General features: G+C 37.4%; 1 protein-coding gene and 1 pseudogene across 1 annotated transcript in view; both read right to left on the bottom strand.

The window, feature by feature from the left end:
• Positions 1-1,686: 1,686 nt before the first annotated feature.
• On the bottom strand, positions 1,687-8,118 carry LOC122539673 (annotated as a pseudogene).
• Positions 8,119-8,991: 873 nt separating this feature from the next.
• The window catches only part of samd14 (sterile alpha motif domain containing 14), a 190,002-nt gene continuing 178,752 nt past the window's right edge, over positions 8,992-20,241 (bottom strand). Inside the window, exon 10 of the mRNA XM_043675132.1 lies at positions 8,992-19,017. Within this exon, the coding sequence (XP_043531067.1) occupies positions 18,856-19,017 (162 nt within the window). The 3' untranslated portion in view covers positions 8,992-18,855. The remainder of the gene's footprint in view (positions 19,018-20,241) is intronic.

Genomic DNA, 20,241 nt, shown 5'->3' with positions numbered 1-20,241 from the left:
GATGCTGCCTGACCTGCTGCGCTTTTCCAGCAACACATTTCCAGCTCTGATCTCCAGCATCTGCAGACCTCACTTTCTCCTTAAGGAAGTGGAATCCCTGGTCAAGAAGAAGAAGAAGGCTTATGTTAGGACAAAATGTGTAAACTCAGTTAGGGCGCTTGAGGGTTACAAGGAAGATAGGAAAGACCTAAAAAGAGAGCTTAGAAGAGCCAGGAGGAGACATGAGAAGTTGTTGACGGATAGGATCAGGGTTGACCCTAAAGCTTTCCATAGGTATGTCAGGAATAAAAGAATGACGAGAGTTAAATTAGGGCCAATCAAGGATAATAGTGGGAAGTTGTGTGTGGAGTCAGAGGAGATAGGGGAAGCACTAAATAAATATTTTTCGACAGTGTTCACTGTAGAAAATGAAAACGTTGGCGAGGAAGATACAGAGATACTTGCATCTAGACTAGAAGAGATTGAGGTTCACAAGGAAGAGGTATTAGAAATACTGCAGAGTGTGAAAATAGACAAGTCCCCTGGGCCAGATGGGATCTATCCTAGGATCCTCTGGGAAGCAAGGGAAGAGATTGCCGAGCCTTTGGCATTGATCTTCAAATCGTCATTGTCTGCAGGAATTGTCCCTGAGGACTGGAGGATAGCAAATATGGTTCCCTTGTTCAAAAAGGGTATTAGAGACAACCCTGGTAATTACAGACCAGTGAGTCTCACTTCAGTTGTTGGTAAAGTGTTGGAAAAGGTTATAAGAGATAGGATTTATAACCATCTAGAAAAGGATAATCTGATCAGGGACAGTCAGCACGATTTTGTGAAGGGTAGGTCGTGCCTAACTAATCTTATTGAGTTTTTTGACAAAGCGACCAAACAGGTAGATGAGAGTAAACTGGTTGATGTGGTGCATGTGGATTTCAGCAAGGCGTTCGATAAGGTTCCTCACAGTAGACTATTATACAAAATGCGGAGGAATGGGATTGTGGGAGACATAGCAGTTTGGATCAGTAATTGGCTTGCTGAAAGAAAACAGAGGGTTGTAGTTGATGGAACATGTTCATCTTGGTGTCCAGTTACTAGCGGCGTACCGCAAGGGTCGGTGTTGGGTCCACTGCTGTTCGCTATTTTTATAAATGACCTGGATGAGGGTGTAGAAGGGTGGGTTAGTAAATTTGTGGACAACACTAAGGTCGGTGGAGTTGTGGATAGTGACGAAGGAGTTAGTAGATTGCAAAGAGACATAGATAGGATGCAGAGCTGGGCTGAGAGGTGTCAAATGGAATTTAATGTGGACGTGTGAGGTGATACACTTTGGACGGAGTAATCGGAATGCAAAGTACTGGGCTAATAGTAAGATTCTTGGGAGTGCAGATGAGCAGAGAGATTTCGGTGTCCATGTACACAGATCTCTGAAAATTGCCACCCAGGTTGACAGGGTTGTTAAGAAGGCATACAGTGTCTTGTCTTTATTAATAGAGGGATTGAGTTCCGGAACTAGGAGGTTATGCTGCATCTGTACAAAGCTCTGGTATGGCCACACTTGGAGTATTGTGTACAGTTCTGGTCACCGCATTATAAGAAGGATGTGGAAGCTTTGGAAAGGAGGCATATGGACATACATGGAATAGTGTAGGTGGGATGGGCTTCAGATTAGTATGACAGGATGGCGCAACATCAAGGGCCAAAGGGCCTGTACTGCGCTGTCATGTTCTATGTTCTATGCTCGAAGATAACAAATTGACCAGGTAGATGTCACTTAAAGCACATTGATTTATGGAATAAATTGTCCCTCCAAGTGGTCTTCACCTTCTGTTGCTTAATATCCATAATCCTCCATAAGGTAACAGAAGCTGCTGTGTAGCTTTCATGGGGTAAGCGTTAACAATTCTAGTTGAAGAAGGGAAAAAAATTGAAACTATTAATGAAAAATGTTTGATCTTAATTTTAAATTTACAATATATTTATCCTGATTTAGATAACAATTTCATCATTAGTAATTACTGATGGAATGTAAAATCACAGCATATATGAAAATGTTGCTTCTTTTTGCAGCCCCTTTATTCTGCTGAATAATTAATATTATGATTACAATCTGCTCTTATTTCAAAATTGCTTAATTCAAATAATCTGTTATTTGTATATGAAATCATGCAAAAAATAACCTTCTCTTAACTTTTTATTAAATAGTTTAAGTCAGATTGTTGGATAATTAGATTTCTTCCCATGCAAACCCAAGTAAATTAACAATTGCTGTGTGACCTCTGTTACTCATAAACCTACAGATGAGCTGTGGTCAAAAACAACAGATTTGGACCAGTCATTTTAGGACATCAATGGGTATGAGACATAAAATCTGAAAATCTTGGAACCACTCAGCAGATCAGGTGGTATTGGTAAAGAATGAAAAAGACTGAGCATTTCTATAAAATGCAAAGATATGAACTAGCTACTCAGTTTGTACGGAATTTATTCTTAAGACGAAAAAAGCATTACTTTGTTTTCTAAAATTGAACCACACCTACAAAACTAAACATGCTCCATGTATACTGTGTCCAAGCTACTTCTATGGCAATGTGATTAGATTTAGTACAGTGTGGAAACAGGCCCCTCAGCCGAACCAACCCTCTGCAGATTAACTCACCCAGACCCATTTCCCTCTGACTAATGCACCTAGCATTATAGGCAATTTAGCATGGCCAAATTCACCTGACCTACACATCTTTGGACTGTGGGAGGAAACCCATGCAGACACAGGGAGAACGTGCAAACTCCACAGACAGTCACTCAAGGAGAGAATTGAACCCAGGTCCCCAGCACTGTGAGGCAGTAGTGCTAACCACTGAGCCACTGTGCCACCCAGTATCTATGGCAGCTATGGGTGAAAAGATATTTCTTAAAGCTCACACACACTCATGCAATTATATGGAATATAAAAGTTAGAAATAGGATATTCAGGCAAACCAAGTTGAGTGACTTTGATATTCCATTTGAACATCTTCTATTCGTTTTCAGCTAATTCCATCAAGATAATCTTTCAATAGCATCTTCTAAATCTGTGACCTGCACCATCTGAAGGAACAAGGGCAGCAGCTAAATGACAACACTACCGTCTTCAAGTTCCCCTCCAAGCTTCACATCATCTGACTTGGAACTATACCACCGTTCCTTCACTGTCACAGAGACAATCCTGGAACTCCCTTCTGAACAGTACTATAGTGTACCCAAAGCAGAGGGAAAGCAGCAGTTAAAAGTTGGCTCATCACAACCTTTTCAAAGGCAATAAATGTTGACATCACCAGTGTCCACCCACATCTTGTGTAAAAAAAAAATGGAAAAGAAACCTCAATTGTCTAATCACTTGTGCTTGTCTGGCCACCCCTTAAATACATCTATGCTATTTGATTCAATTGTTCTCTGTTTTAGCAAGTTCCACAATTTTACTATTCTTTGGTGAAAGAAATTTCTCCAGAATTCTTTGTCTGATTTCTTGATGACTACATTAGCTTTAGTTCTTTGATGTGAGTTTCCAGGAATTTGCCCCAGTGATTCATAAAAACCTAAGAAATAGCAGCAGAAGTATGTGAGACCCTCAAAGTCTGAGGAAGGGTCGAAACGTTAACTCTGCTTTCTCTTCACAGATGCTGCCAGATCTGCTGAGTTTCTAGAGCAATTTCTGTTTTTGTTTTACATTTCCAGCATCCACAGTTCATTGTTTTATTTATCTGGTTCCCGAAATTTTAATTACTGTTGTAGATTTTTAAGAAAATATATAGTTTTGTTACTACCTTTGTGTCTTTCATCCACTTTTAATCACATCTTTCGTTCCCATTCTTTGTATTGGTTTCTGTACCTAAATTGACATGATAGTTTCCACGTTCAGTTTCTATATTGCTGTTCATTAACAATTCTCTGACAGTTCAGAAAATAAACAGTTACTTACTTCATTCGTAATTTCTAGACACTCTGGAAAGGGCACTGTCATTTTTAGTTCTCTGATTTACACTCAGCCCCAGTGGAAAAATCCCATAGGAGGTTCGCTTCTAATGTAATGTCATTCATTCTCTGTTAAAAGCCAAGTCAGACCCATTGCATTTGTTGTCATTTTACAATTTGACGCTTGGGGTCACTGCTACAGCTTTTGAACCATTACCTATCAACCAAAAGATGCCCCATTACTTCATTATTTTGTGAAACTCAGTAGAGTATCATCTGGTGTTTGTGCAAGTAAGACCAATCACTATATAGAACAGTTGCTAGTCTGAAAATGAAAAAAGAAACTTGTACAAAAGAGATCCCCAGGGAGGCTAACAGGAGATTTCTGACAGCTTTAGTGCTGATTGTACTTGAGAGGAAACATCACAGTTTCTTAGGGAACGATAATGACATCGTTGGGTAATTAATTGAAGGGTTGAGTGACAGGCAGAAGAAAAGTGAAGTCGATCAGCTGGGAAGGAATTTCACTGGTGCTCGATAGGAAAATTTATGTGACAAGGCAAGATGGTAACAGTGTTAGGAACGATGGCAGTGAAATTTAACAGAGATGCCTCTGGCATGTTAGCAGTGTGTTACATCAAGACTTACTTAAGATAAGGAGTGTAGGAGGTGACTGAGTTCAGTTTATTAGTGATGTTTTACAAAATAATGCCTGTCTGATTTTACACTGAAAATGCTTGATACAAATACTCAATATTTGCTGTGAGCCTCTCACTAAAGCAAAGATGTCACCAAAGCCCCAGTTGCACTTAAATTAAGACAATGGCATAACCAAAATGTGTTGACCTTTGAGTTGACCTTGACCGTCCATATTTTTCGGCAGGTTTCCATTCCTAGATATCAGAAACAAACGAAAAAGACAATTAAGACTCCCATGCTATTAGGCTGCAGACATAAAGAGACACTTAATTCCAGTGATAGATACTTTTAAACTGTTCTGTTCAGACAAGTTATAATATACTTCTGGACAATGTTGGAATGAACCCAGGGCTCCTGACTGAGAAATAGGGGTATTACCACTGCACCATAAAGCCTCTCAAATCCAGTGACATTGAAAGGAGCCCCTTCCATCATTAGGGATAGCCTGATGAATTTAATGACATCCATTTGTGTCATCTTTAAACTGTGGTATATTTGTTTTTTTTTTGTAACAGGTGTTGCTTATTGCTCAATAGTTCTGTTTTCAACAACAAGATACAATATACAAGATATTGCTTTTTCCTTCTGGGTAGCAAGAGGACAGAATAAACTGGAGTTCGAATTGAATAATCAAATACAAATAATCATCACAGACTAACTCCTTCAGTAAACTGGTGACTGAAAACATAACAGCAATGACCCATTGACTACTTTAAATGTTAACAGCTCATGTTGTAAACTGGGGCTTGAACCTAAAATGATCGATCAGTAGAATGATAGCTTGCTTTTAATTAATGAAAAGATTTCCTCAATGAGGTTTTAAAAGAAAGAAATCCAAAAAAAATTGTTATCTATGTTGTTGAAAGTAGAAATTGAGAATTTAAGAAGTTGTCGATTTGAAAAGTGAGTAGACAGATTATTAAATAAAAAATGCACCTCCAAAACTTGCTAAAAGAGCAGAAACTATATGACATTAACAGTACTTCATCCTCACCATGCACTGAAGGAGAGGAGCCTCAATATAGAGGAAAACCATTGAATATAACGGTCACAATGTTCTGAGTTTTGCATGCTGTCCATAATTACATGGTCCTAAATTCGCACTGAAAAATTATAATCTGGAGGGTTCATTATACGCTTAGTTTTAATCACTTTGCATCAAGTAATTGAGGATTTGTACAGATGTTTCCAGTCATAAGTTACATACCTTCGAAATATGCAAATTTCATTGCAAAACATTAAACCTTTCGCACTTGCTTCATGCCCATGATACTAAAGGGACTGGCTGAAGTAATAATGTAGAACTATGAAAGCTGATGCTACATATTGGGCTAAGCACGCTCTAACACAACATCAGCTTCACCAGAGTGTTATACATGGTGCTATAAATATAGACTGCATGAATATATGCTTTCCAATATAAGGTCATCCTCATGCGGTGCTTTACCAAACAGAAAATAGTGTGAGATGCAACTTGTTCACTAAAATAATGAAAATTGTACTGGAGCTTCTGAAAACTATTATTCTTTGCTTCCAGGCACATACTATATAATTCCTGTTTAAATCATCATATGATACAGGAAGTCCCCAGGTTACAAACGAGTTCCATTTTTAAGTCTGCTTGTAAGTCGAATGGTTACGTATGGTTCACATCTAGCATCAATCAGTCAAATGTTTGTCTTAGTGTGTAGTGTATATTTTACTTAAATATATTTTACCTCTTAAATATAATAATACAATAATAATAGTAAAAATGTAACTACAGTACAGTTTTTAAAATTGAGAGAGAGAGAATGTGTGTGTGTGTATGAATAAAAAATATTCTTAAACTGTTTAGATAGAAAAGATAATGATTGAAGGTTAACACTTACACTTGTTCCAATCGATGTCTTGCATACCGGAAAGAGCCTTAATTAATAATTAAGATGACTTTATTAATTGGATGATAGGCCTGGTGCTGGAGAGCATGGACCTGACACTGGAGAGTCAGGGATTGATATTGCTATTGGAGAATCAGGGTCTGATTCTGCTGCTGGAGAGCGGGGGTCTATTTAGAAGCCAAATTCTTAAAGTAACATCAAGGATGCCTTGAACAGAGCTTTTCTTTTCTTTTCTTCATTATAAATGGCCTTGTAGCAGCTGAGGCCATTGGTAACTATCCGGTACATTTTGGTAAACCTCTCTGCATTAGGGGTTTGTCATCCCTGTTCCAATGAGATGAAAAGCTTCAACTAACTCCTTCATCAAAAACGTATTGGGTTCTGCAGTTCCTAGGTCTTGGCGTTCTTCCTCAAATGCTGCTGCTCCATTGGTCAGTTCTTTGACATGGGATGCAAACAAGTCTAAGGCATCATCTTCATTGATGTCTAACTGCAGTTGATTATTGCCAATATCAACCACAGTTTGCCTGGCTTCGGCAATGTCCTCAGTTGTAAACTCTTTAAAACCATCTGCAAATTGGGGGCACAATTTGATCCAGACCCTTTTTATGTTGGTTTTCTTCACTTCCTCCCAAGAATCTGCAATGTTTTTGATGCCATCGTAGATGTTGTAATTCCTCCAGAACTCCTTTAAGGTCATTGCATCATCTTGGGTAGCCTTGACTGTTTGTGAGAAGGTCTGACATAAATAGTAAGCCTTAAAGGAGGCTATGATTCCCTGATCCATTGGCTGAAGTAATGTGGCATTGGGTAGTAAAAAGACAACCCTTATATTGGGGTGAAGGTCATCTAAAGTGCTTGGATGTCCGGAGGTGTTGTCAAGCACTAGAAGAATTTTGAAAGGGATCTTCTTGGCCAAGCAATAACATTCAACAATAGGAACAAAAAAGTTCAGGAACCAATCTTCGAAGAGAGCTTTTGTTACCCAACCCTTTGTGTTTGCCTTCCAAATAATGGGAAGAGATGCCTCGATAATTCGCTGAAGTGCCTTGGATTTAGGGAGTGATACACAAGCATAGACTTAAGCTTGCAATCCCTGGATGCATTAGCACCAAGCAATAACATTACCCAATACTTGGATATCTAATGCCCTGGAGTAGTTTTTTTTCCTCTTTTGAAATGAATGTCCTTTCAGGCATTTTATCCCAAAAAAAGCCGGTCTCGTCTACATTAAATATTTGCTCAGGCGCATAACCTCCCTCCTCAATAATTTTTTTCAACATTTCAGGAAACTCTCGCAGCGCTTACACCAGCACTCGCTGCTTCACCTTGCACTTTAATATTGTGCAACTTTACCTTCCCTTTGAAATGGTTGAACTAACCCCGACTCACAACAAATTCTTCATCACAAGCACCTTCACTGCAGCTTTGAAATCACTGAAAAAGCTTCGAGCCTTTTCTTGCACTAAGCCAAGGCTAATAAGAATATTACGCTAATTTTGATCGTCTATAACCGAACTACCAATATCCTTTCCATTTCGATAATTAAACCACTGCATTGCTTAGTGATAATTGTCGCTTTCATTGGGACAGAGCCTTTTACCTGCTCCATTACTCTCCTCGTGTCCTTTATAATTGTCCCGATCCTTGACTGACTGTAGCCTAACGCTTTTCCAATGTTTGTTGGCGTTTCACCTCTCTTTGCTCGATTTATTATTTTCACTTCCGTTTCAATCGTGATCAATTTCTTTTTCTTTGATGCATCACCATCACTTGCATCAGATTAACGCTTTGAAGCCATGATTACGAGGGTAAACGCACAAAAGATTTAAGTCAAAACATAACGCACACAACAATGTTTATGCAATACGACTTAAAATGGCAACGATGGCGTGGCGTTCTCTCCCTTGGGTCGACGAACCGCTGAAAACACAGTGTTTAGAGCGTCGCATAAAGGAGTCTGCACATACGTTAGTTCGAACCATTGTGCGTAACTCAATTTTTTAAAATAATAGGCTTTACAGAGGGCGGTTCGTAAGTACACACGTTCATAAGTCGGGCGTTCATACAGGAAAGCCTGCATTTTGAATTCTAAGCATTCATTTAATTCTGCTTGAAGAAGGAAGGCAAATCTCTGTTTCATTAGAGACAACATGTCTTGGCTTTATCAGCTTATTTGCTTTTCTGTGATGTCTTACTGTTCACTGTATATAGGAGAATGCTGTTACATTAAGAATCCTGTGTGGTTTCTTCTCGATAGATTCAGATCATCAACCATTCCCGGGTTATCAGTTGTCATAGTAATTCCACCAACGATATTTGCATTTCAAAGAATTCCAACATAACCATCTTAGATTTCATAACAAAATGAAACCATGCTTACGTAAATATGAGTCAGTCATAATGTTATCAAATTTAACATAACGATATTTGCATTTTAAAAACATTTGCAAACAAACTGCTTATATTTCAAAACCAGTCACCATTATACAATTTTTATTGAATTTTGGACAGACAGGAAAACCAAAACCTCTTTGATTTTGAACAGTATCTCCTTTTCTGCTGCTAAAAATTCCTAAGTAACTTGCTGGGCAACAGTCCATCAGAAGTTAAAGCAATTTTAACATTAATGCAACATGTGCTGATATAAGACCTGCCATAACCAATACCCGTACGTTTTTTTCTTTTTCAAACAAACAGCAAATACACATTTGCCCCCAAACCTTAGCAAGGAGTTGAAATAGACTATTTCTTTTTACATACAGTTCCCAACATTACAGTTATTTCAGGCTATGAAACATAATAGTAATCTTATATTCTCATCAAACAGAGAGAGAATGATCTTATCACTGGGCATCCAAGTCCATGCAGTGAGTAGTTAGACCCTTGTGTTTATTTTTGTGCAGTACATTTATTCTGACAGTGAAGTATGTGCAGCACATTTAGAACCAAGCATATGTTGTCAAATTAAACACGCGGTTGATCTGAGATACAATTTGAACTTCCTGGAAGTTTGAGCAACTTGCTATTTGTTTTATTCAAGTGGAAGATTTTTTTGCCAGAAATTCCTGTTACCTGCTTGGCTGTAACCAACACCTTACAACTTCAGTCTAAATAATAAAGCTGTAATCGTTCATCTCCTTGATCAGAATAGCAATATTGTTAAAGAATATTTTAATTGGCACAATTCTCCTAAATTTGGACTTGGATAGCAAACATTTTGTTTGTTCTGCTGAAAACTTATTACTTTGGGATTCTGCTCCAGTATTTACAATGTTCAAAACAAGAACAATACATGAGCAATGTTTATGAGAAGAATTAGGATTCACATTTAACAATTAAGGAGTGAGCTTAAATGTTCAGAAACCTTACTTTTTCCCAGAGAATTGTGGAACAGAAGGTAGAGAGTATTTTTTAAAAAATACCTTTAGATGGTTTTCTGGAGCAGTTGTTAATAATTTAATTCATTTTTGTTTTCTTTGCCTCTCTTTGGGCAAGAGGAGAATGGTGCATGAGGATAAAGTTAGCCAAAGGATAAGATGATGAGTTGAGCATTCTATAGGCATTTTATCGCCAAAACAGAAACATAAATGGGCTGAAGGGGAAACTTGCTAACTTTAGGAAATATTTGTCAGTCTACAAGAATCAAAAAGACCATATTTTCTATAATTTCACAACCCTGAGTTTTTTTGCCATTAATATTTATACCAAAACAAACTTGTACTCAGATTTCAATAAAATGTACAGTAACAAATCATACATTTACATCAGCCCATTTTGTGGAAGAAATATGCCTGTGTAAAAAGTACAAATATGTAGGACTGAACAAAAATGATTTTAAAAAATAGCAAGATTAAACAGAATTGACATAAATCATAAATATAGTCATGGGAGGAGTTAGCAACATTAATTTCATATTTGAATGTTTGCATAATCATTATTAGCCAATGGAATGATTAAAATATACAGCAAAAGAGACAGCAAAAATGACATGGCACTTGGTGGTGTTGCATTTTGGTTATTTCTTTCTCATTAGGTTAGTCCATTACTGCAGCTCCAGGGATATTAACCTCATCATTATGCAGTTTGATTACACTGAGATTGCGTGTTGCAATAGACCAAAACATTATAAATAAAAGTGGGGTAAAGCAATATATATTGCAGGATCCTGGTTGCATTTAAATATCATTAGAAAAGATGATCAGAATACTGAGAACTTAAAAAGTCTCTTTAAAAAGACATTACTACGTAAGTGGAATGTTGTTTTGTATTTGACCAATGTTCATTGCCCATTCCTAACTTTCTGGAGATGATGGTGCTGAACTGCTTTCTTGAACTGATGCAGTCCTTGGAATGGAGGGACACTTATTGTTGCTAGTAGGGGAGTTCCAGGATTTTGACCTAACAATAGTGAAAGGAAGGAAAAAAACAGTGAAACTTCTGAATGGTGTGTACTGGTCCGACATGTTTTGTGCACCTCGGAAGTGCTCCAGTACAATCATTATGTTCCATTTCCAAGTATTACTGTTTTATTTTATGACTGTTTTCTTTTCCTTCTGGGCTAAAATGCTGCTTTAATTCCAAGTTAGAATGGCGTGTATCTTGAAGGGAATCTTGCAGGTGGTGGTATTTAGAAGATGCTGCTGCAGGAGCCTTTGTTGCATTTAGCAAGGCTGCAGTACATTTTGTAGATGGTACACACTGCTGCTGCTGCTCTTCTGCCTCTGTGGTGGAGGGAGTGAATGGTAAATGTCACGGATGGGATACCAATCCAGCCGGATGCTTTGACCTGACTGGTTGGATTCTCTCTTGTTTAAGATTGTAATTGCCATGGCACAGTAAAGCACTTGCCAGTCTTGTGAGAAGTGTGTACACCATCAAATATAACTGAAGTGTAAAATTCAATTGCCACTGTCTAATGCCCATTTTAAGCCTTAAATTTAAAATAAAAGTAAGCTGCTCAATATAAGTGACTTATAACTAAATTTAGCCAATTTTTGTCATCCATTTTCCTATTGTTCAGTCTATGTTAGAAATAATCATCTTAAGCCTCCCATTACTAGATGTGATTTTCCCAGACGGAATGTCCTCGAAGGACCACATTCCATCATCATAAACACCTCCTCATCTCCTGAGGCATTGGCTCAGACTCCGGACAGATTAGTGGGGACTTTTTATCCTCTAGTGCCCGAGTGATGATTTTTAGGTGAACATAATACCAATTACCAGTAGGCTGTTTAGATCACGTGGGATAACACGGGCAAGAGGATGCACATTTGAGCCAATTCTATTTTCACCCAGTTTTGGCACATGTGAATTTTCCAATAGTTAATAAAATTGGAGACCAGCAACAAACTTGAATTTCCTTCATGTTCTCCAGCAGCACTGAATATAACTTCCTGCACTCTAAATGGATATCAACTAATTCAGTCTAAACTAAGACAGTAGGGATGTGTTTTCCCATGGATATCAACCTCATGAGTAGAATCATTTCATTGACATCTTTCTGAATTTTTGTAAGATTTTTCAGATCAGCCACGATCGCACTGAATAGTGGATTAGACTTGATGGGCTGAATGGTCTACTACTGCTTCTATATCTTAAGGTCTTATCTTCATGAGCACATTGCAAAATACCATTGATCTAAATACCAGCATGCACTGCTGCCCACGTACAAATCAGAGGGATTTTAAAATTAGTTAGTTGAAGCTGTAGTTAATTAATGCCCACTGAAATAAAACTTGATGGTTCACTAACCAGCAGCATATGACAGCCAGTTCACTGAGGTGATGACATCAGTGAGAAACATTACCAGCGCAGCTAGCACATGCTTCTTGAAGCATATTTTATATCTGTGGTTAGTACTATTTAATAATGTCATTAAAGTAAAAGAAACACAGATACACGTTGAAAACATTCCCTTCAATGCTAAATAATTTGGCGCAAAATAGCAAATGTTCCCAAAGATATAAACTTTTTTCCAGTACAAATCTGGTTACAGGATGACATCAATTTAAGCTATGTCTAGGTAGCCAGCCTAATTGCCAGTGGCGAGAAACAAGAAAAGCAAGTCCTTGCTGAGGACAGTAGAGGACGCTATTGTGGCAGTTTGAAGCCTAGATTATTGATAAACAAGTTTATTTTCAGGTACATAAGAGAGGATCTGCAAGTACAGTTGCTGATACAAGCGGTACTTGCAACGGACCACAAAGGACCAACTGATTCACACGGAATAGAAAGAGCATCGATGTACAAATACAAATGTACACGATAATTGCTGACTCACTAATGGCAACAATTTTCATGCTTTATTAATTATACAACCTACTGTCAATATTTGCAGGTGCTTTCTTTGATGGATTTTTATTACTCTGGAACAACATCTTTAAGAGAACACTCTTAATGAACATAAGTTTGGACAAATCAGTTAAAGTGGCTGCAGACTATAGGTCATATTTAATGTTCCTTATCCATCCCTTAATTATTTCCTGACACCCGCTTCCATTTGCCCAATTTCATCCTGGGACGGTTTGAGTCTTCTACAACTTTGCTAACACAGCTCAGTAGTGGTTCAATTAAATGACCTATTCCATCATACCATGCATGTGATGCCAGCTTTGGCTCACATGGCATGGCATGACAGACTTCACTCCCAAATTTGCTGTATTACCAATATAACAAATTCTCATCCAACCATCCAACCAATCAATCTGCTATTTACAATGTTAATTTGGAAAGAAATACAGTAATGGATGTTTTTGCAACCACAACTTGGACTCCAAATCACAAAGAAACAATGTGACATTGGTTATTGACCTGATTGTTTGCAAATCTGAATTTACTAGGTTTTTGTTTTTATTTATTCATTTTGTGGGATGTGGGCGTCACTGGCTTGCCAGCATTTTTTGCCCGCCCTTAGTTGCACTTGGCAATCAGTTAGTACAACATACTATAAGTTATTTCTTTTAGGAATATGCCAAAAGAAAATTGAAACACTGTGGACTAGATCTTCTTTGGTTTATATCTTTTAACTCTCCCTTGCATATTGTATGAAATACATTTTCCAAATTAAACTGTATTTGCTTAAGTTTCAACTCAGACAATATACATATTTTGAAAGATGGACAATAGTTTTTCATACATAAGTAATTAGCAAACCAACAAACAAACTGAAACTGTTGGTAGTTTTCAATATTGTGGCTATATGGTGTGACTGTTCAACATCGTAGTGCATAATTCTTGCTCAAAATAAACAATATTAGACTAAAGCTGAAATCTGAACCTAACAGACCTGTTTTGTTGGGCACAATTTGAATTAACAATGCAATAATAATCAAAATGTGCCTTGAAATTGACCAATGAAATGAGAAATTTGACAAAGTCTAGCTCAACAATGAATCAGACCCATATGAGAAATGATATTTGATTTTTTTGTGCCCTAATCCACAAAATGAAGGAAAATGAAGTACTTCAAATTGCAAAGTATTTTCAGATTTCAGGAATGTGAAATATTTTTCACACATATATTTTAAATAAATTTGGCAGTAGAAATTGTGTTTGCTTAAATAGCTACAAAGAAGTTAAAATTTACCAGTTAAAAATGACATATTAGACATCCTAGGTGTGCTTTTAGTGTGGCCATATTTCTTGTGGTGACTGATTCAGTGCTTGGAATGCAGATTAGACCCTTATGAAGACAGAACAAAATTGTTAAACTCAGCAATGATTTAACTAGATGTCCTAAAATTCATATATATTCAGCATTCTGGTTCTACTTTTGACAGTTTAATAAAGTTTTGGACTTACATTTTTATGAATCTTCAGATATAATGCATCTGTTTAATTGATTCATATCCTCACGTGGTTAATCATGTAGACACCACTTTGCTTAGGAAGAGGTCACTGACCCCTCCATTGCCTTCTCTATCAATTCGGCACTAATGATTGCACACAAGGTGTAGAACTAGACAGAAGCAAGAGATTTATTTTGAGCATAGGCAGATGATGGCTGCACATGCACGTTGGGGGCGAGGTGTGTGGGTTCTGTGTGCATTGTGAATAAAGCTCCGAAGGAGATCATTTTGCTACTTAACTACCATATCTTTAAATCAGTATCAATGTTGTAAAGTACAGTTTACTTCCATTGAAAGTGAAAGCTAGAATATTAACTTATTGATTGGAGTATCCGAGAAGTAACTGAATAGATGTTAGTTGATTTGGATAGATTTTAGCAAGACATTTGACAAGGTCTTACATGGCACACTGGTTAAAAAAAGGATCAAGACTCTAGGGCAATGTAGCAAGCTGGATATGAAATTGGGTCAACGGCAGGAATCAAAAGGTAATGGTTGATGGCATTATTGCAGTTGGAAGGCTGCTCCCAATGGGGATTCGCAATGTTCAGGTGCCTAGATTTTATTGGTAAATATTAATGATTTAAATATAGGCAACAGATCAAGAAATTTGTAGATGACACAAAAATTGGACACATGATTGACAATGAGGAGGCAAGCTAGAGACTGTCGGATGATACAATGGATTGGTCAGGTGGCTAGATAAGTGGCAAATGGAATTCAACCTGGAGAAGTGTGAGATCATGCCCTGTGGGGAGGCAAATCCAAAAAGAAATTTGCACTTAATGAGAGAATACAGAGAAGTATGAGTGACCTTGGAGTGAATGCCCACAGATCCTTAAAGTATCAAGACAAGTTGATAAGGCAAGTAAGAAGTAATATGAATTACAGAGGGTCCCAATTTATGAGCGTCTGACTGACAAATGCTCATACTTATGAAAGCAGGGGTGTACTTTTAAAGATCTGGCATATGAGCTTTTCCTATATGTATGAATGGCGACTTTACCTTGTCCTGCGCTGTGTTCTGACTCGCTTACAAATTAACGTACGAATTGCCTAAAGAAGAGAGACAGCTTGTAACCCAGAGATTGCCTGCACTTTTAATTGTTAGTTTAGGCATAGAAAATAAGAGTGGTGGGCTTATGTTGGACCTATAGGAAACCCTAATTAAGCTATAACTTGCAAAACTTGAGTAGTGTTCAGTTTTAAACACTTTATTACAGAGAGGATGCAATAGCAACAAAGAGGGTATAGAGGAGGCTGCCATGACAGCTATAAGAAAGAATTAGGTCAAGTGGGTAGGTTTCATTGGAAAGGAGGAGGCTGAGGGGAGATTTAATTGAAATGTACAAATTGCGAGTGGCTTGGATTGAGTGAATAGGGAAGATACATTTCCTTTAGAAGAAGACAATGTTTTCACCAAGGGGGGGAGGGGGTGGGGGGGGGGGGTGATGGTGTCTGTTATTCACTGCCTGAGAGGATAGCAAAGGCAGAAAATTTTAACACATTTACAAGGTGTCTATATAAGCATCTAAAGTCCAGTAACTTTAGATATTTGCACCAAGTGCTGTATTATGCTGAGAAGTTTGATTCTCAGTTGGTGCAGACACAACAGGTGGAGATGTCTTCTTTGGTGCTGTAAAGTTTTCTACATTTTCAAAATGTCTGAACAGGAGAAATGAGCAATAATGTAGGAAGAGTATGGGGGACAAAGGCAGCATGTAAATTATTCTTCGGAGGATTAGAACAGACATAATGGGTCGAATAGCCTCCTGTACTATAACAATGCTATAATTCTATTTTATGGATGTACAACAGTTTAAATAATAAAATAGGCATTAATTTTGGTATTAATTCATATTGAGTGCCAATTATTTACACTAAGAGGTGCTTAGCTTTATTTAGCACAATGTTCATTTGTCATACAAAACTTGCCAAAAAGTCTACGGCACTCAGAGCCTTCCACATATTAGGCACATCATGAACTCAATTCTGCTGTATTTCAGCTGTCCTCCTTGTGATACAGCTGAAATACTTGAGTGCCATACCAGGTGCACAGTTATAAGTTAGAGAATGAAATTGGGAACTCCAAAATCTGAAAAGAAACCTAATGTCTGTGGTATGGTTCATTCATATCATTAGAGCTATCCACTGCCTATATTTTTCTTTGGGTTCCAGTGTGCAATTATCAAAAGGCTTTGTTATGTTAGATCAGCTCACCACAGGAAAAAAAACCTGGAAGTCCTTAATGGATAGTCAGTAGCTCTTCCATTTTTGCTGGTGACCAACATTTGGATCTAAATGTGACTTACGTGTCCAACTTATTTAAACAATTGATCTTACATCATTCTGCTAGATCTTTTAGGTTTGACGCTCAGGCTAAGTTGCAAACCTGGGTTGTGCTATGCCAGAGACATTATTGATTTCATTCTGCCCTTCAAAGTCTAGAAGCAACTAACTACAGTGTCTTTAACATCTTTGCCTAACATGTCAGAAGCTTAAGAGCAGCATTTCCACCAGGCTAGAGGGTTATCAGCTGTTCACGGTTTCTTCGCTTAACATCAGATGTTCAAATTCAAAGGCTCCACTGGTATCAGCAGTATCAAATACAGGAGCCTAATGGCTTGTGTAAATTCTCAATCAATGTGAAATTCCAATATCTATGTAAATTCTGAGCCAAATGAAAAATCCCTTCATTGAATTTTAAACCAAGTATCCAAAAATACATTTTACAAAAAGAAATTGTCATCTTCAGGTGATTTAAAATTATAGATTTTAAAATCCACCTCATACTTGAAGGGCCTTTTAGTTGTCTAAAGAAATCCAAAATTAAATCAACTCATTCAAACAAAACCATTCTCCAAATGTTTTGACCTGTACCTAGCTAACAAATTTTAGCTTGAATTGCGAGTGAATAATGTTAATGCATCTACTTCTTATTGTATTGCTAACAGGGATGGAATCATCTTAACTCATTTATGCTTTCTCAAAGCCATGCTGTATATTTGCAGGTGTGCGAAACCTTAAATAGAATCTGTATTTTATTGTTGAGCTGTCCATTCTAATATTGTATTTCCTACAATGTACACAAGAATGGAAAACAATTGTCCCATGGGGCAAACAACTCACTAGAGTTCATAAAGAGTCACAATTTCCAGTTGGTTGAGCTTCCAAAAAAAGAGAAATAATTAGCTTTTTATTTCTTCTTTCTAATTCCCTGAATCATGGTAAAATTAGAGTCACTATGAAAATATTCTGAAATTGCCTCTTGCAGGGTATTCAGTAATTCTCTTTAAGTCATAACCATAATATTTGGCAGGTTCTGCCAAGTGTTACCATTTGGATTTAAAACATTAGCTACATTTGCAACACACAAAACATATATCTGCATCACAAATATTTTAACTTGCAAATTTACTTGTTAAGTACAAGCCAGAATTTTTGTTTAAGGTCACATAACTGGTACTAATATTACATTGGTCTGAACAATGTTCATTGTCTCCTCGATCTTTGGACTAATTTCAAACTTCTGTCAATGAGCTCACTTGCAAATCCTGAATAGTTTGCACAATTATATGTACAAAATGAGATCTTCTGAAAGCACACAGTTTATCACCAATACACCGTACATCATATTCTCTAGGACAGTCTGTTAAGGAAGACTTTGCTCAAGAAATGACAAGGTACCAAGTGCATCCCATTGTCTAATTCCTTTTCTTCAATCCAAATTCTTAGCTCATATTTGCAGCATTCCATACAGGCATGCATGCAATGTTTTTCTGCCATCATAGCACAATTTCCAGCAAACTCATTTGATTAAGTGAGACCCTCTTCACAATCTAGATTGTGGAAGAATTCAGGTATTGAGAAGATTGTGCTTAAACAGGTATAATATTTCAAATGCAGGCATGATTAATCCTTACCTCTCCCTTGTCCTTCCAATAGCTGCTTTAATCATTAGAAAGTATTTTTGACAATTAAAAGATGCAGATGTAAAAAAAAGTTAATTCAATTTTTAAAGGATAGTTTTCTTATTCTTCTCATTGTTTAAAAGTTAGCAGTGCTTCAAATGCACTCAGAATGACTCCAATAAATTACTTTATAAAACTCAGGAATATTTTATCCTCAGAGATAAATCTAATTTTTTTTAGTGTATATTATCCAGACAGAATATACTTTCTTTGTATCTGACCCAGGATGGATTCAGTAAGAGGAAATGCAGCACAATTTTCAGTGATAATTCACTAAGGAAAGGTTTGCCTGCCCTGTGAAATATTATTTGTTTTTAATGTTAGATGTTGTCTTTACAGACCTGAACTGTCCAAAAGTGAAGTAGAGCTGCACTTCACATTCACAAATCCCACAAACCGATCTGCCATACAATGTTCTGTTTAATTCACTGACTCCTTGCACTTCTTCTTGTTGCTCATGTTTTAAAATCTGAAGAATTGGAAACAAATGTTTAGGTATGCTTACACCTCATCATTCTGCCCAGCTTAACTCTTTTTCTGCAATTGTTCCTGTTCCTTTCTCTTCTGCTTCTCCTTCTGTTTTTCCAGCTTCTCCAAGGCTTTTCTCTCTTTCTCCACTGCTGTGTTCATATCTTTAATTTTCCTTTTGATAGTCGCTCGATCCTGTGAGTTGATGACTCCCAAGGCCTGTGTGAAAGAAATAAAATAATCCTCAAATTCTAGTTTCAAGGGCATGAAAATTATTGTAATATTACAGTAATTACAGTACTTAGATTACTGCACTTTGAAATAACTGCAATCCTCAAAACTCTCAGTGCTAAATGAAAGATGATTCAGCTAATCCCTCCATTAATGTAACTTTTCCATTTTAGTCCCAAATTATCTTTTAAAATGCTCTAATCTTTTTCAATCTAGAGCTGAATGGTAGAGCTCCTCATGTGGATCAGCAAGGTGGGCTATTGCGTTTTTTTCTGATGGTACTGCATATTTTAGTATAATATTCCAAACACTTAACTCTATATCACCAATTGCTGTTTTGAATGTATGCTTCAGCACTTCATGCCTATGGTTATTGGTCTTTCATTCTTTGCTTAATTTCAAACTACTCTAGATTTAGTTTGGGGGCAATTTCTACTTTAATAAAATGGTCCCTTAATTCTTTCCTTCTCTGCTGAATAGTTTGACCTCTTTCTAAACATCTCTTATAGCTTTAGAGTTGGGATAAATCTTCTTGCTCTTTTGTGCTTTCACCCTAATGCTCATGTATGTGTCGGGGACATCATGAACATGATTGAATATAGTAGGCCTCATTCTCAAAGTGAGAAGCATTGTGTGGGAATGTGCCATTCCCATAGATATTTAGCATCTGCCTAACTCAGGGCTTTCAGCCTCCTGGTTACAACCAGCATTCCCTGTTCCTCACATGGAGCACCACTGGAAGCTGTAGTAAGCTTTACATGAGCAGTTGGGAAAGAGCACATCCCTGAGTGAGTCATAGCCAGAGTGACTATGTGTTTCTGGGAATTTGAAGTACAAAGGGAATTCAGTGTACTGGGAATGTGGCTTGTAGTTTGTAAGGACATTTGTGTGCTTTTTGAGTTGTGAGGAGTTTGTAAGTTTCAGTACATTTAAGTTTAAGTCATGGCAGATAAGGTCTGCTGAGTGGAATGCATGACATGTCATATCTGGGAGTCATTGACCCGACTCTAATCTAACCACAGGTACTCCAAAATGCAGAAACTTGAGCTCTCTGTTTCTGAGCTCGAGCAGTGTGGCATATCCGTGGAGTTATGTGCTTTGTGGAAGAATCAGGCAGATCGTGCAGAAGTCCCCTGGGGTCTGCTCACAGATTGGCTTTCCATTTTGGAAATTGATAAGAGAGCTGGTTCATCAAGGGAGTGCAGACAGAGC

Source organism: Chiloscyllium plagiosum, chromosome 33 (genome assembly GCF_004010195.1).
Source record: "Chiloscyllium plagiosum isolate BGI_BamShark_2017 chromosome 33, ASM401019v2, whole genome shotgun sequence".
Taxonomy (NCBI): domain Eukaryota; kingdom Metazoa; phylum Chordata; class Chondrichthyes; order Orectolobiformes; family Hemiscylliidae; genus Chiloscyllium; species Chiloscyllium plagiosum.
Note: the sequence above shows the minus strand (reverse complement) of the source record. Positions and strands in the feature narration are given on the sequence as shown.